Source organism: Plecotus auritus (genome assembly GCF_963455305.1).
Source record: "Plecotus auritus genome assembly, chromosome: 2".
NCBI classification, from domain to species: Eukaryota; Metazoa; Chordata; class Mammalia; order Chiroptera; family Vespertilionidae; genus Plecotus; species Plecotus auritus.
Window position 1 is genome coordinate 199878965 of NC_137771.1, and position 18425 is coordinate 199897389.

The 18425-nt window shown below is 40.2% G+C and overlaps 1 protein-coding gene across 4 annotated transcripts in view; it reads left to right on the forward strand.

The window, feature by feature from the left end:
* ZBBX (zinc finger B-box domain containing) overlaps positions 1-18425 on the forward strand; it is a 123857-nt gene that overhangs the window by 59951 nt on the left and 45481 nt on the right. For all 4 annotated transcript variants that reach the window (XM_080655203.1, XM_080655202.1, XM_080655205.1 and 1 more), the window contains 3 exons: positions 2019-2177; positions 7778-7952; positions 9634-9754. In XM_080655203.1, the coding sequence (XP_080511329.1) occupies positions 2019-2177; positions 7778-7952; positions 9634-9754 (455 nt within the window). The remainder of the gene's footprint in view (positions 1-2018; positions 2178-7777; positions 7953-9633; positions 9755-18425) is intronic.

Below are 18425 nucleotides of genomic sequence, written 5' to 3' on the forward strand. Positions count from 1 at the left end.
CAATAATATTATACTATAATTATGAATGTATTTTTTTAAAAGGGCTGAATAGGTGTAAATGGGCTTTTGAATGATCATTGTGAAATTTGGACTAGAAACCATAGATCTGTATAAGCACAGCAATTATGTGCATAGGTCACCTTAGTCATTTTTCATAAATAACTTATTAATTCAGTGTGAAATAACACCAGTTAATTTGATGTTCACTGATTTATTCAAGAATCAGATTGAATCTTAACAAATTTTCAAAAGGTCATACTGGAAAGTTTCCATGTAATGTTAGCTATTTAAATAGGTAAGTAGTTGAAAATTTAAAAATAGGAATATTTCCATGGGAGAGTCTGAATGAATTATTTCTGATCCCTGCCAGAGTTTTCCCTTGTCTTGAGGACATATGCTAAGAAGTAAGACCTGTTGCTTTTGCTCCCAATGCCAGGCTATCAGAGAGCCTCTGAAAGGCCTGTGTCTCCCCCTGGAGTTTGTTGGGTTCAAGCTCAGAAGGCATTTAGCATCCTGCAGTGTCCTGGGGCAAACCCAGGGAGTTCTGATAGGAGACTCCTCAGAATAGGGCCTTCCTGAGATTTGCCTGTTCCTTTTCACTCTGAAGAAGGCTCTTGGAAAGCTTTCTTTGAATTATTTTTCTCAATCATTTACTTTTATTAATCTTTGTTGTTGAAGGTATTACATATGTCCCATTTTTCTCCCATTGACCCCTTCAGGCCCACTTCTTTCCCCCACCCCAGGCCTCCACCACCCTATTGTCTGTGTCCATATATGCATACAAGTTCTTTGGTTGATCTCTTCCCACCCATTCACCCACCACCACCTTCCCTCTGAGATTCAACAGTCTGTTCCATGCTTCTAGGCCTCTGGATCCATTTTGTTCAACAGTTTATTTTGTTCATTAGATTTCACATATGAGTGAGATCATATGGTACTTGTCTTTCTCTGACTGGCTTATTTCGCTTAGCATAATGCTCTCCAGATCAATGGTCGCCAACCTTTCGGACCTCACGGACCACCGGTTGGCGACTGCTGCTCCAGATCATTTATTTTAATTCTGGAGTCCTTCTGCTCCCTCTCCACAAACCTTATTTTTGCTATATGTTATTTTTCAGGCATGGTGGTAGCCACCCAGAGATTTAAGGAGATATGATTTTCTATTCTGTGAGCTTACATGGTATCATGGGATAGATAGACACCACAAGATGATGTAAAATTACTATTGTAGGGGTGCTAGGAAGAGGGTACAGAGAAGGGGCACTGCATACAGCTGGAGAAGGAAGGCCAGGAAAGGTTCCTGATGTGGGAGTAACAGGGGACAAATCCAGGAGAAGAAGTCTGAGAGGCAAAGAAAATAGTAGAGGATGGAGGGCCTCCCTGGTAACTGAAACTCATGAGCAAAGGTGCAACATGCGGAGAAACTTGCAGTACACACAGGAACTACAGGTAGATGCACTTTCTGTGTCTCCACGTTTAAACAGCTAATAGTTTCTAAAGATGTTTTATCACCGAGGAATACTTATTACTGCTTATTCAGACTCCTACCAGATAAGCTATATTTAGTTGTTTAGCCATGGTGTGCATAAAATTACCTATCTATTATTTGGGGTTGGAAAGGCTATGAGTCATTAGAATTATACTATACACCTGGGTCACTTCCGAGCTCTGCCACCCACTCACCATGTGACCAAGGGCAAGTTAGTTAAACACTCAGAGCTTTTGTTTCTTTATCTCTGAAACAGATAAAAATAGGTACGCTTCAGAGTTGACTTTAGGATTAAATAACATGTTTTTAAGATACTTAGGCTAATATGAGCCCAAACCAGCCCCTCCAAACATTGTGTAGCTGTCACTGTTATATTGGTTGATATAAATGTCAATTTGTATTTTCAAATATTAAGTAAAATACATTGAATTTAGTAGGAATGGAATAATGAAAATATAATTTGAGGTATCTAAATTACCGAGTCTTATATATTTGACTTTTTAGTCATATTTTGTTCTTTTATTAACAGGCAAAATCTCAAATATTATCCAATGTATTGGATGTTGCCCATCGGTTTATCAAGGAAGTTAATCCAGATAAACTCAAAGAGGAAAATCGCTCTCCCAAAGAGATTAGTAAAAGTCAGCACCGACCCAAACCTCCTCCGCTGCAGGGGAGCAGCTCCCAGGTAAGTTGTGGAAAATGTAGGAGACATTTCTGTCATACATGGTCATGGAGACTGGCATGCATACACTTAGCTAGAGCTACAGAGTTTTGCAGATTATTTATCACATTGTTATTTAATATGAATTTTTTTTAATCAATCAAAAACATCTTGACTATAACAATCCCTTTAAGGATATTGCTTTCATTGTACTGGATGCTGATTTCTTGATGAATGATCCTTTGACCCTGTGGCTTTCTGGGCATTTCCACCGTTGCAGGAAATGAATGAGTATTTGGGAGGAACGTAAAAATAGAGAACACAATGCAATATAATGACTTTATATTAATCAGGACTTCAGAGGCTTAGAGTACAAAACCTTGCCAAGTGTTGTAGGTGACAGTGAATCTCACAGCTTTTTATAATCGGATTTACACCAAATGCTGGTAGTTATTGAGATTGATTACTGATCCCATGATGTGCTAGATAAGTTGCATCAGCTCATGTCCATATTTTTATAATAGAATTGCTGTATTGACTTTTTAGCAAAAGACAAACTTTCTCAGATTTTTATCTATGCAATAATCCTTATTCCTTTAGATGTCACTCACCTTCCCACTGCAGTTTAGAACAGTGCATGACTTGGCCATAGTCACACAGCTTGTTACTTGGGTCTGGAATTTCATCAGTCTGAGTTCCAAACCCATGCTCACAGAATATAAGGGAAAATGTGCTCTGTGCTAGTCTGACCTCTTTTTAGAAGAGGAACTATGCTTGAATTGTCCAGGAAAGTCAGCATATTTGCATGGATTTCATGTTTATGAGGAATCACTGAATTATGAATTAAAGCCTCATAATTATAATAATGTACTGAGGCCTGACAATGTGCCAGATACTGTCTTAAATATTTTACCTGCAATATCCATTTTTGTCCTTTTTTAATTATTTCTTTTTTTTTTCAGATGAGAAAATAGTGGCAAAAACCATTTTTTATATATTGCCCGAGGTATTATTGATATTGGAACTTATATATGAACCCAGATCTTTTGATTCCAAATTACTTGCTTTTAACCACTACTCAGAGACTATGATTTTAAGGTTTTTTCTTCATTCCTGCCATTTTATCTAATTTATCCTATCAATAATAATGATAAGTCAACAACTAACATTTATTAAACACCTAATGCTAGGCATTGTGCTTATACTTACCTGCCTTACCTTATTCAAGAATCATAATAACCATATGAGTTTTGCATTACTATTACCCCATTTAACAGATGAGGACAATGGAGGCCTAAGTAAATAACCTATGAAAAAGCTACAGAGCTTATTTCTTTGCTTGTGCTTCTAATCCCTAGAATAAGTGCTGCCTCTTATCCACATAGGTGAATGCTGTATAGACCCTCACCTCTTGTCTTATCTTAAGAACCTTTAATTCAGTGGTTTCATCAGGGAGTATATACATTTTCTCAACTGGAGAAACCTTAAAGAAACACACAGAACTGAGTTCAGCATCTCTATAGGTGGGGTCCAGACATGTGAGGTCTTAGCAACTGCTCAGTGATTATTCCTGATGAGTATTCCTGGTTGGGAGTTGCTGGAAGCCAATTCCAGCATGTCATAATTGCAAGAGTTTCATCAAAAGGTTGATGAAACTTGGGGGATCAACAAGGGCTGAGTCACATATGTAATCACCTGTTGGAATAGCTAAAAGGCACTTCCCCCAAACCTGAATAGGTTGTTTTTTTTGTTGCCAGACAGCTCAGGGCATCTTAATCTACATGTTATTGTCTTCTGTTGGCCAAACACCTGAACAGCTGTAGGCTATTCCCCAATCTGACAATGCTTCTGTAAACCCTACCCTTTGAAGTGTATTATCTCCACCTTACCTTAGGACAAACTGTGTTAATAAAAAGCAGGGGTCCTGAGACAAGGAGAACTATGAAGAACTTAGAACTTTAGCTCCTTTAGTTGAAGCTCCTCTGACCCCCAATGCCTTTCAAAATTATCTTTTGTCTTTGGACTCTTATTTAATCTATGCACAGCCTTTCTCCAGATTGCTGAACCCTTCTTAATGCTGGGACAAGAACCCCGGCAGGGAGTCACAGCTATAGACCCTCAGGTGTGCACCCGTCTGAAGTGCATGCACTGAAGAGATGTCCCTATCATATGCTTGGTAGTCTTCTGTACTGAAGAGCAGTGGTTCTCCAACTGTAGTAAGCATCAGAAGTATGGCATGTGCATTCCTGGTCTGCCACTCAAATTTTGATTTTTTTTCATATCTGTGTTAGAGTACAGGAATCTGATTTTTAATTAGCCTACCAAGCAATTCCAAAGCCTGGAAGAGTCAAAATGGTGCCAATGCTTAATATCTGTCTTAGGGCTTTTCTTATGGATTCAGGCCACTGGGTATCCTTGGAAAGGGGTGCAGTTCATGGAAGAGCTTTCATTTTAGAGACTGAAACCTGGATTTGAAATACTGACCCTGATTTTCTTACAGCTTTTATAACATCCAGCATTTTACTTAGCCGTTTTGATTCTCTGTTTCCTCTTCTGTAAAGTGGCACGTATATATGAAAATGGGAATAAACATGTCTTGCCAGGATATCCTGTGGCCCAGGAGGGTAATGAATGTGCAGCACCGATTCATCAAATTTTCTAGCCCTTTTAGAATTGGGCAGGGTCATGGGCTTTGAGTGGAAGTGACATATGACAGTCTGGGCTGAAACATTTAAGAACCAAAGTACAATCTGCTGGCTTTTTCCTTTTCTGTCACTACTATGTGGAAGCCAAGTATTCCAAAGGCATAGCTATAAAATGCAAATGTCTTATATCTCTGATTCTGATTTGTTGCTTGGAAAGGAGCCGTCCTGGGGAGCTGCTGCAATCACCGCACACTTAAACCATTGCACCGAGTTTTCAATGCTTCTTCATTAGTGCAAACACACACACACACACACACACACACACACACACACACACACACACTGCTTACTGGATGCCTATAATTAGCTTCCACATATTTCTGAAACTCAATATTTTCCAATCAAATTTATTATTTCTCCTCCAATAGATGTTACTATTGGTGTCAGCCTATCTCCCAGCTTCCTAAGCTGGCAAGAACAGTTATTTTCAATAGTCCTGTCTCTCCTGCCTCTGCACATCCAATCAATTACCATGACCCATGCAGTCTACCATCTAAAACCTCTCTTGACTGTTTGGTCATTTCTATTTTTATTGCTATTCTTAATCCTGAAGTTAGCTCTTTCTTAAAGTGAAAAATGTTTATAGGGTGTAAATTTCATTTCATTCTCTCTCCTTCTAGGAATCAATAATATTTCCAATTTTGTTTGTAGTTATTTATTGAAACCAATATTAATATACTTTGCAAACTGCTCTGAAAACATGTTTTTTACACTTAACACAATATTTTCATATCAATTTAAGTGCATTCTAGCACCTTCTAATTCTATATAGTGGCTATTCAATACTCCATTTATTAGACTTTTTAAGATCTATTTTCCACTGGTCAACATTTAACCTGTTTCAGTCTTTTGCCAATACAAACTATAGTATGAAGAATGTTTTTAAAAAATGTTGGTTTGTATACATATATATATTTACATAATAAATTCCTGACATTCCTAACTGAAGAAGGTTATGCATTTGTAATGTTGATATTGCCAAATGGCCATAACATTTTCCTTGCATCCAAACTCATTATCTCCCCCCACATCCCCATTTCTCTCTTTCTGTGTGTGACTCTTCAGTGACTTTGTGTTTCCAATAAGTTTAAGCCTAACTGTCTGTGTGGCAGGCAGGATTCTTCATGATCTGCCCCCTCTTTGTCTTTCCACCCTTTATATTTCTTCATATCCCACTCTGTGCTGTAACAATATAAACTACTTCCAGTTTCATGCCATACTGCTGTTTGGCTCCATGTCTCTGTCTATGTACCATTCCCTCTCTCTGGAATCCTGCCCATGCCACTCTTTGCCCACAGAATTCTTGTTTATCTGAGTTAAATACCTGCACTTGCACCTGTCTCTGTTGTGGACTTATTAACCTGTGTTCTGTGGCCAGCAGCTTGCACGGTGTCTGGCAGGTTCCCAGGTGTTTTTTCTTTATATTTAAATTTTTTATGCACTATTTAATCATCTTCTCTCAATTGTACTCTAACAATCTGCCTGTTTATTTTGCAATTAAGGACTGAAAATAAAGGATCCTACTTGTGTATCTAGAAGATACACAATGCCGATTTAGCAATTTGATATCAGTCCAGGTCAGTGGTCGGCAAACTCACTAGTCAACACAGCCAAATATCAACAGTACAACGATTGAAATTACTTTTGAGAGCCAGATTTTTTAAACTTAAACTTCTTCTAATGCCACGTCTTCAAAATAGACTCGCCCAGGCCGTGGTATTTTGTGGAAGAGCCACACTCAAGGGGCCAAAGAGCCACATGTGGCTCGTGAGCCGCAGTTTACCGACCACTGGTATAGGTAATCCACACTTGGTGATTTAACATTGATGTGGAATTTATTTTGCTTTGGCTTCATAATTTGGATTTCTCTGATTCAATGGATAACTGCCAATGCCAACCTTTATTTTTTCAGTGTGTTCACAGTGGATTTATATTTTATACTGAATTCATCATTTCTCCCATCTTTACACTAAGAAGCATGCAGTGTTTCACATGCATTTATTTAATCATTTATTCAACCAACTTTTAATGAGCATCACTTTGAACCTGGCACAGCTCTTGGCACTGAGGGAGGAAAATGTCCCCTGATTGCATTGCATTCTAATGGTGTGTGAGAGAGAGAGACAATAAGTAAATTCACACAGAGATGTTATTTTGAGAAAAATAAAGCAGATAAGGGATTAGAAAGTGTGTGTGTGGTGGGGGAGTCTATATTTTTAGGTCATCAGCAAGGTCATCACCTACTCTCTGAGTAGGTGACATTTGAGCAGAGGCTGACTGAAGTGAGTAGAATGACTGTGTGGAGTGTGGAGAAGACTCACTCCAGGCATTGGGTAAAGATAGTGTGCAAAGCCCTTAAGTGGGAAGGTGCTGGGTGAGTTCCCAGAACTGTAAGAATATGTTTGTCTGGAGCAAGGTAAGAGAAGGGGAAAATTGAAGGAACTGAACTGAAAGGCAGGGAGTACAAGGTTGTGTAGGCCCTTGTAAGACCTAGTAGGGTCTGGGGGCTTCATACAGAGTCATTGCAGGGTTTTGAGCAGAGGCCTGCCCTGATCAAATTTGCAAGTTATGAAACTGCTCTTTCTGCTGTGGGGAGGTGGCGGGAGCAGGAGATTGGAGAAGTAGGAGGGTCACATACAAGACTGTTGTCACTTTCCAGGGAGAACACTGGTGAATAACATAATGATAAATCCTCAGTCCTGTAGGCTCCAGTTTTAATAATTTCTGAAGAGACCATTTATAATCCGGATACAGTTTGAAAGAAACCAGTAGAGCATATACATAAGTAAAACTTTAAAACATTCTACTCTTAAGTTTAAAAAACGTGTGACTTTTAATGCCTAACAATTAATGCTATCTTCATTTTATGATCCGGAAAATTTAGAAAAGCATACTTAGACACATTTTTAATTGGTGTAGGTGGAAGTTTCAACAACACAAAAAGGAGAGTGTACAAACCCGAGAGATAGGCTCTTGTGTGAAGGGTCATTTGATGAAGAAGCTTCTGCCCAGTCCTTTCAGGAAGTTTTAAATGAGTGGAGAACTGGACGTCATAATGGCAACGGGGAGCAGAGCTTCCCTGCAGCAAAGCCAGGTAAAGCGATTTTTATAAAATGAATATTGTAAATAAAGCTGAACTTAACGTTTTTCTCTGTGACTATAAATGCAATATTCAAAAATATTAACATTGGGATAGTAGTTTGATATAACTCCTCAAATAATATTCACTGTATGACCAAAGGTTAGTGGTTTAATATTTAGAGAACCCATGATATTTATCCATGAAGATGTGCATAGTTGTATTTCATTCATTTTCACTGCTTAAGCATCTTCTGTTATAGGAACATAGTACTATCTGCCTGTTTGAATGTAGATGGTTATTTGGGTTGAGTCTCATTTTTTTGCTATACAAATGGATGATGCTGTTGTGAATATTCTTGTACAGGTCTCCTGGAACACATGTGCCCACATTTCTAGGGTGTCTATTCCTGGGAGTGGAAGAGTTGGGTCATTGGGTGTGCATGTACTCAACTACACTAGATAAAACTGAGTTATTTACCTAAGTGTTTGTATCAGTTTACATTCTCACCTGCAGAGTGTGAAAGGGTTGGTTGCTTCCCATGACCACCGACACTTAAATAATCAGATTTTAAAAGTTTTGCTGGACTGATAGAAATAAAATGGTATATCTAATTTTGCATCTCATTTCAAATGACATGAGTATCTTTCCATATGTTTTTTTGGCCCCATTTTGTTTAATAATGTGCTTTGAATTTCCAAGTTTTCTAGTTATTTATTTCCCAGAAATCTCCATCAGTTTTAAATACCTCTGAATAGTGGTTTTAATATGTAGTACTTCAGAAACATCTGAAGCATCTGGAAGTAAATTGCCACGTTGACATCAATTCATGAAGAAAGTTGTCTCCTCCAGGTGCCACCTTCTGAGTTACTTCTTTTCTGTTTCCCATTATCTGTAAATATTATTGTCAGTGGCTGTAACACATACCTTTACCTTTATGTTTGTGTGTGTTTATGGAATATATAATGAACCTATTTGTATTTATCTGTTAACGTTTAAAAGAATTAGTTGCTTTTAAAAACCTTGTGAATCATAAGATTTTTAAAAAAAATATTTTTATTGATTTTAGAGAGGAAGGGAGAGGAGAGAAAGATAGAAACATCAAAGATGAGAGAGAATCATTGATAGGCTGCCTCCTGCATGCCCCACACTGGGGATCAAGCCTGAAACCTGGGTAGGCATGTGCCCTGACCAGGAATCAAACCGTGACCTCCTGGTTCATAGGTCGATGCTCAACCACTGAGGCACTCTGGCCGGGCAATCATAAGATTCTTTCATTTCAAGGGATTATGGAAGAAAACTGTCTACAGTTATTTGGTAAATCATCAATATTTAAAACTTTTGCATTATTTAAGCCCAGAACTATTGGTTATAGATAGATATCAAAGCATATTTGACAAGTTCTGTATCTTGGGAGAAGGTACATTTTATAGACTGGGTCTGTGATCGGCAAACTGCGGCTCGCGAGCCACATGCGGCTCTTTGGCCCCTTGAGTGTGGCTCTTCCACAAAATAACATGGCCTGGGCGAGTCTATTTTGAAGAAGTGGCATTAGAAGAAGTTTAAGTTTAAAAAATTTGGCTCTCAAAAGAAATTTCAATCGTTGTACTGTTGATATTTGGCTCTGTTGACTAATGAGTTTGCTGACCACTGGACTAGGTTATATTAACTATGTATGTTATATTTATTGTTATAGGCTCATTGGAAGAATGTGAAGTACAAACCAACCTGAAAATTTGGAGAGAACCACTTCATATTGAATTTAAAGAAGACAGTATATCCTATATGGAAAAATTATGGCTTAAAAAACACAGAAGGTATTTTCTGAATTTTTGCATTATTAATAAGTAGTATAAAATGCTATTTATATTTTTGCTTGTGTGACATGCTTTTTTGTAGCAATTTTATATGTCTGCTTTATATTTGCATAAATAATTTTAAAGCAATATTAAATCCACACGGAACTTCTGCTGTTCTAATAAGAATTTTAATTCTATTTATATATATGATGCATCATTCATTTAGGGTTTTCCTTGAGAAATGTAAATGTAAATGTGGGGAAAGGCACAAAACAATATACAATTTTTAGAATAATAGCAAAATAATGTGATCAATGAAAGACTACTTTGAGAAGGTATTGCTCTCAGACATTTAAAATTAGCATAAACTTTTGAGGCTATATTTTTCAGAATCTACTTTTAAGTTTATTTAGACCTTTAATTTTATAATTTTATCAAGAGTATTCAAATACATTTTATACAAAGACTTTTACATTAGATTCAACATTTCATAAATTGTTTAAAATTTAACATTAAATATTAATAAGCAACATTTAATTTTCACAGTTCTTAAGGCTGGGAAGTTCAAGATAAATGTGCCAACAGATTCAGTGTCTGAATAGAGCCTGCTTCCTGGTTCAGAGATGCCCATCTTCTCATTGTGTCCTCACATGCAGATGGGAGGGTTCTTTGTCTGGTCGCTTTTATAAGGGCTCTAATTCCATTTATGAAGTCTCTACCCTCATGATCTACTCTCCTCCCGAAGGCCTCATCTCCTAATACTATCACCTTGGGAGCTAGGATTTCAACGTACGAATTTTGTGGGAACACAGACATTCAGAACAGAGCTTTCTGCTCCTGATCCCTCCAAGGTCATGTCCTACTTTCATGCAAAATATATTCATCCATTTCAATAGCCCTAAAATTCTTAACTCATTCCAACACCAATTCAATAGTCTAAAGTTCACATTGTTATATAAATATCATCTAATTCAGATATGGGTGAGACTCAGTGTATGATTCATTCGGCGGCAAATTGCTTTCTAACTGTGAACCTGTGAAATCAAACATGATATGTGCTTCCAAATACAATGGTGGGACGGGCATACAGTAGATATTCCCACTCTAAAAGGGAGACATAGTAAAGAAGAAACAGGTCTTGAGGTAGCCTGCAATCCAAGAGGGCAAATTCTATTAGACACCTCAAGTCTTGAGAATTATCCCCTTTGTTGATGCTCTGCCCTCCAGACCCACTGGGATGGAGGTTCCACCTTTTAGATACACTAGAGTAGGGCTCCAGCCTTCTGGACACACGGAGGCAGCAGACCTTCCCTATAGATTTGCTGGACAGAGGTTGGGCTCCCAAGTTTCTGGTTGGCTCTGCCCCCCGTGGCTTTGGGTGGTCTCATTCCTATGGTGGCTGAATGCTGTATTGCATTCCAATGACTTTCCAGCATGGAATCTGGTGGTGCTTGTAGTTAAGGGTCACATGGGTGGCTTTGTCCCTATAGTTTTTCTGGGCATTGCTCTCTGCAGTAGCCTGGGACTTTCTTGTTCTGTGATGGGAGGGATAGTTCTGATGATTTCTCTATTGCCTTCAGGGTCATCTTTGTCTTAGATAATAGGCCCTGGCTTCTGTTTGGCTGGCTAATCTCCTATCAGATAATCCTTTGGCCATATACTTCCTGTTTTCTCCTGAATAGGCTCTCATTATTTTCATTATGGATAGTCTGAGAATGCTCCAAATTATTAATTTTTTATTCTCTTTTGGTTAATAATTCTGTCTTTAAGTCATTTCTCTCTTCTTGCATTTTACTATGAGCAGCCATGAGAAACCAGAGCTCTCCTTCAACACTGCTTAGAGATTGCCTCAGCCATATATATAATTTCAAAACTCGCAAGTTCTATCTTTCATAAAACCCTAGGACAGAAACTCAAGCCAGGAAAGTTCTGTGCTGGTTTATGAACATAGATTGCCTTTCTCCATTGTGTAGTAGCATGTTGCTTACTTCCATCTGATACTGAAACAGAATTTTTGGACTGGAACACACGGTGTTCCCCTGGACTGGAAACCGGATTCTTTGTCCGCCAGAGTCAAAGAATGAATCCACAGACAGAAGATGGTATAGCCAAGGTGGAAATTTATTAAAGAACAAGTATAGATCCCCATGTAGGGAGGGGGAAGAGTCCCACAGAACGGACTCCCACGTGGGGAGGGGGAAAGAGTCCCACAGAGTTCCTTTTCCCTATGGCTTATAAAGGCTGCTGATCCTGGTGCATCCTTGGTATTCCCTCTGATTGGTCACCATTCCCTTAGACTGGTTACTATAGTAACTCCTGGGCTCAAAGGTCCACCTCACATGGGACATGTGAGGTACTCCCCCCTCCTTCCTTATTGTTTTCTATTCCCTTTGGGCTTTCTTCTTCTCCTTCTGAATGAAGGGCTTCCTTCTCTTTATTTTGTAAATATAGACCTTTTGCTGTTCCCAGCTCCCTCATTCTATGGAAATGTACCTTCTGCTGCTCTGCAGCCCTGTGCTTCCTCCATGGTCCCCTTAATTTCTAAAATTTAAACCTGTCTTTTTCAAACCTAAAAATTCCTGTTTCAATACCACATCAGAATGGCATATACCACCCTTATTTCTACAGATGTTCCGTTCAGGATTATCTAGGTGTTCTCTAGGAAGACTAAGGCTTTTTCTACAGCTCTCCTCATTTCTTTCTGAGCTCTCACCAGAATTGTCTTTAAACGTCCATTCATAGCAATGTAGCTTATTTGTAGTTTCTTTCACCTACAGTGAGAATACTGGCTCTCATGGTCTGTGATATGTTTATTAATTTATCAACTTCAGTATATGTATAAAGTAGTTTCACATGACTAATATCACTGTGAGAAACAGATTCCTCAACTGGAGCACATGTGTATAGTGCTTTTATGGTTAGCCCACAGTGTCCAGTCAAAACCTTGTTTTTCAAAGGTGCTTAGGACATGATCCCCATTTCTTCCCCACCTTCCTTGGAATGGTTTTATCATTCATTGATTACTTTTTAAAATTTGACTAGCATAAACTCCTGTACAGGTCTATGTATTTTTATTAATACCTCAAATCATGTGTTTACCATTGTACCAAACAGCACAGTTTAATCACTCCAACATTCCTTCATGCTTCCCCTTTATAGTCAGCTCTTCTTCCCTGACCTGTGGCAACCATTGGTCTATTTTCCCTCCTTATACATTTACCTTTTTTTTTCTGAAAGTCATGTAAATGAAGTCATATAATAGGTAGACCTTGTGTCCTTCATTTAGCAAAATGCATTTAAGATTCATCCATATTCTCCAGTGAATCAAAATCCATTTGTTTTTATTGTGGAGTATTAGTTCCAAATTGACGCGTACAGTCCATTTATTCAACTGTTGAAAAATAGGGAACTGATTTCTAGTATTTGTGTAATTATGGTTAAAGCTATTACAAATATTTGTATGTAGGTTTTTGTTTGAATATAGGTTTTAAATTTTCTGGGTAAATACCTGGGACTGGGGTGGCTAAATTGTATGGTTTAAGTGTATGTTTATCTTTATGAGAAAATGACAAACTGTTTACCTTAAGACTGAATAGTTTTGCATTCCTTCCTTCAATCTATGGGAGTTCTAATTGCTCTCCATTCTTGCTAGTGCCCGGTATTTTCAGGTTCTTTTGGTGCTCACTTCAGTAGGTGTGTCGTGTATCCCATTGTGGCTTATGTGGCAGGGTTTTTTAAGTTTTTCATATCAAATTCTGGTTGTTCCTATGTAACTATTGTTTAAGTTTTCTATGTCTCCTTTAAAGTGTGATGCCCTAACAGTTCTTCACCTGTGAAACGCAAAAGTGTGTACCTATCGATTCCATCTTTCTAATTTAAGAATTAAGATATAATAGTAATATCAAATTCACTTATCTTTTATTGTGGCTGCCTTTCGATGCCTTTCACATTCAGTTTGTTATCCAATAAAAGTACAATTTTGTTATTAAATGAGTAGCATCATTTGCTTGGATACATACAAAAAGCTTTAATCATGGGCACATGAAGTCCTGAGCTATGCTGACTACTAAATGTTGGCAAATTTCCTTGTTAGAAAATAATGATTAGTGAACATATTCACTAGGGTCTTGCTTACAGTTATTTTTTTAACAGTGATTTTTTTGTAGTTATTGCTTTATGTTTTAATTATAGATGCTAGTGTGGGGCAATCTATTTGCAATTTACAAGCTTGTGATTGTAAATTGATTACAACATTTCTGATGCTGTACTTCTGAAAAGTTTCCCTTGTTGATAATGATGATCATGGTTAAGACTTTATCTTTGCCTATCTTTGTCATGTTTTATAATAGGTTTTTATAAATATACCAGTGACCTGGTGCATGAAATTCATGCACGGGGCAGGGGGGTTCCCTCAGCCCAGCCTGCACCCTCTCCATTCAGGGACCCCTTGGCGCAGTCGGACATCCCTTTTGCAATCTGGGACTGCTGGCTCGTAACCACTCACCTGCCTGCCTGCCTGATCGCTGCTAACTGCCTCTGCCTACCTGCCTGATCGCCCCTAACTGCCCTTCCCTGCCAGCCTAATCTCGCCCCCAACTGCCCTCCCCTGCCGGCCTGATCTTGCCCCCAACTGCCTCTGCCTGACTGATCACCCCTAACTGCCCTCCCCTGCTGGCCTGATCTCACCCCCAACTGCCCTCCCCTGCCAGCCTGATCTCATCCAGTCTCTGTCTCTCTTTGTTTTTCTCAGCAGTCTTCCAGGCCTCCCTGCCTCCCTGTCTCCCTCTTTCTCTTTCCCAGCCGGTAGGGGGCAGGGCCAGTGGGGGCTGCTCCACTCTCTGCCCACCCTCCCTTCCATCCAGGTCTCTTTATGCCCAGTCTGTTTTGTTTCCTCATTCTGCGAGAGGCTCTGAGAGTGAGCTGGGAGGGAGGGAAAGAAAGGGAGAAAAGGCTGTGAGCTGGTGGGTGCTGTGTGTGTCTGTGCGTGTGTGCAGTTGTGAGTATGAGTGCCGGCCCCGCCTCCCCTGTCCCCATCTCCGCTGCCACAAGTCCCCACCCACCAGAGCCTGCTGTGCACACAGCCTGGGTGTTAGGTAGAGCCTCCAGTCATTGTGGATGTGACAGACCCAGGGTTTTTATATATTAGGATGTTCCTTTGCATTTTATTTTGTATTTCTTTTCTGAATTGGATAATGGCATTTATATTTTGTGAGCAACCAATACATGTGTTTTAAGAGCTACTTTAATATCTCCAGTAGATCTACTAAATGCTAGGAAAGTTTCATGAAAGAGAGCGTGAGATTTGGATTTAGAGTATTTTAAAGGTGGGTATTAGCAATTAGATGGTTTTCCCACTCAAATTCCCCTACTCTTTTCATTACATTTAAGTGTCAAGTTTAGCTAATCATCAGAAGTACCTGGGCAAGTTTTAGAATATTGATTTCTCTACCTAACCCCAGACAAATCTAAAACTCAGTGTTTTAAAGGATGAATATGAGACTACATTTTAAAAATATCTTCCTTGGTGATTCTGATGCAAAAAGCCTAACAGATTGACAGAATACATTTAGAACCGCTCATCAAAAGTTTCCTCAAATGAATTGGTCAATGTTCAATAAATATGTATTTAAATTTTGAGGTAATCCTATTCTAAAATATATTTTATTCTTTATTTATGTAGCATGATCTATAACAAGGCATGGGTGCCAGGGTTTCAATATCCAGAATGCAGACTTGTTTATTTACTAAATGGTTGCTTGTTTGTGGGCAAATCACAAATTCTCTTGGCCCACACTTTTCCATCTGGAAAATACTGAGTTTATAATGAACATTCATAGGGCTCCTTAGCTCCAACGCTTTACTATATAGACTCTTTCAGTCTTTGGTTCAGGGCTTTATTAATAAAATTAGATTTTTTACTTTATGAAGAAGTATCTGGATAATAGTGCATTTATGTGTATGTGTGATTGAATTTTAATACAGCATATTCATGTCAAACTGGGAAGAGATTTCTGGTTGCCAAATGCCAATTTGTCTTTGACATTTACTCTTTAATATTTCTATCACTTAATTCAATTGTGGGTATAAAATGACATGTCCATTAATTTTTTTGACAAAAAGCTGAATAATATAAATATTTTGGAATATTCTCATATATAGACTAGTGGCCTGGTGCACAGATTCATGCACATTGAAAGGAAATTGGGAGCCTGCGCCCGCATGCCCAGGGAGTTTCCATGTTTTCTGAGCTGCTGGGATGTTACGTGGGGAGTCTGTTCTACCCGCAGCTTCCTGAAAAAATATTTCCAAATGTCCCTTCTGTGGCCAGGGTCACGCCTTGCCGGCCGGAGGTCCCTAGTGAACCCTTGGACCGTGCTGAATGCTTTCCAGCACTCAGAGCCGGATAAGAGATGCTCCGAGGTGAACAACACAAAGTTGGGGATCTTGGAGGGAGGGGTGCTCTCTCCCCCATGCCCCCAAACTTCAGATGCATCTCTCTCACTTTTACCCTGATTGTCAGTCGCCACCTTGTGGCCATTTTTATATTGCTGCCTTCCTCTGTAGCTCTTGGGCAATTTCTAAGGGACGAGATTTTATCTCTATGCCCGAGGCAGAGTTCCAGGAGCCTGGCAGCAATATCAGGCTCATCCTGGCTACTCTGAGTGTCTGGACTTCATCGGTTCCCCAGAGATTGTACCTGTAGGCTTACGGGGTATGTGCCTTTCAGCAAGTTCTAGCTCAGCTGTGGGCATCCCTGGGGTGGGTACCAACACCACAGGGTTGGGGTGGGGAGGGTGCGGGTAGGTATCCATCCACAGGAACTGCCATCATGGGCCTGTTGGCCCACCCGCAGGAGCCACCCAGGATCTGTGGGGAATGTGGGAGCCCAGATGCAGGCCAGCCCCGGGAAGGGTGAGATGGCAACTGAAGGTGGTAGGAAGGGAGGAGGGAGAGGCGGATTGTGGTGTGCATTCTTAATATTTCAGTTCCACATCTGAAAGAACACGGCAATAACTAAGGGGTGGAACATGGCCCTGATGCCAGAGGGGGAGTTCCAGGGGCTGGCGTCAGTATCAAGGTCATCCCAGTCACCCACAAACGTTCCATGCTGCATTTGTCCGCTGTAGATTGTACCAGCAGAGTATAGGGGGTGATTTTTCCACGCAACTCCCAGCCCAAGTGTGGGGCTGCCTGAACCGAACAGGTCAGGCCAGCACCTGCTGGTGCCCCTCCGTCCACCGGAGCTGACCAGTGCTCTGCAGGGATCCATGAGCGGGTATTCGGTGCCAGGACATAGTCCTTTACGGGAGATGGGGCCAGGGCTGGGTGGTAGGTGGAAGTTGTGAAGGGCTCACCAGTGTGGACACGCGTAGGTGTTGGTCATTGGGCTGGACTTCACCAGCACTTGCTCTTGAGATGGGGGCCCAGGCAGTATGTTTGTGACGCCCCTCTGTGGGTTTTTCCCGAGCCTGCATCTGGAGACCCAGAGGGCAATAGGTAAGGGGTGCGGTGCAGCCGCAGGGTCTGAAAAGTTCCAGGGGCCAGTGAAGGCTGGTCCATGGTCATTCTGGCTACACCCCACCACCCAGGCATTGGGACTGCAGTCTGTTTGCTGGAGATTGCACCTGCCAGAGGCGGGCGAGGCTCATGCGCCCGGCTTCTGGCTGAGTGGCTCTCCCACTGTGGGAGTGCACTGATCACCAGGGGGCAGCTCCTGCATTGAGCGTCTACCCCCTGGTGGTCAGTGGGCTACTGGTCATTCCACGTTATGTTCTGCCTTTATATATAACCTATATTCAGAAAATACATATAGCCATAGATTGCCATGACATTATAAAAATTTTAGTGTCTTTGCAAATTGAAAGAAAGGCAATATAGAGTAATTGTTATGAACATGGACTTGGGGAGGCAGAAGCCTTGGGTTCAAATTCCTTTTCTGCATTTATTACCTGAATGACTTTGAACAAGTTGGTTTACTTCTTTGTGCCTCAATATCTTCATCTGTAAAATTAAAATAATACTAGTGCCCATTTAATGCATCTATTAAGATTTAATACCCCAAATTAGTTAGAAAAGATCCTGGTACATTTTAAGTTATGCATCAATGTTACCTATTAATATCACTAAAAATGCTTTGCCTTTTTTAAAAAAATATATATTTTTAGTGATTTCAGAGAGGAAGGGAGAGGGAGAGAGATATGGAAACATCAATGATGAGGGAGAATCATTGACCGGCTGCCTCTTGCACGCCCCCCACTGGGGATCGAGCCCACAACCCCAGCATGTGCCCTTGACCAGAATTGAACCCGGGACCTTCCAGTTCACAGGCTGATGCTCTATCCACTGAGCAAAACTGGCTAGGGCTGAGTTTTTATATGTAGACTTCATGAGTCTGTATGGTTTCCAAGGGCTATAGCTACTTTTATTCTTTGTGAAAAAGTGACCAGCTCCCCAATAAATTGGGAATGACCTCTGGGACACTCTTGACCTCTGAGAATCCCTGTGTTTCATTGCCTTCCATATGAGATGGGGTGGGCCACACCAAACCTCATTGATAATTGGGTGACAGATGCCATAGCCAGAATACTTCATATTCATATGGTGGGACCCTGTGTTCTCACCCTCCTGGCTTGGTGAAAGCTTAAAATAATGTCTTCAGGTTCTCTTAGAATGTGTCAACATAATGCCA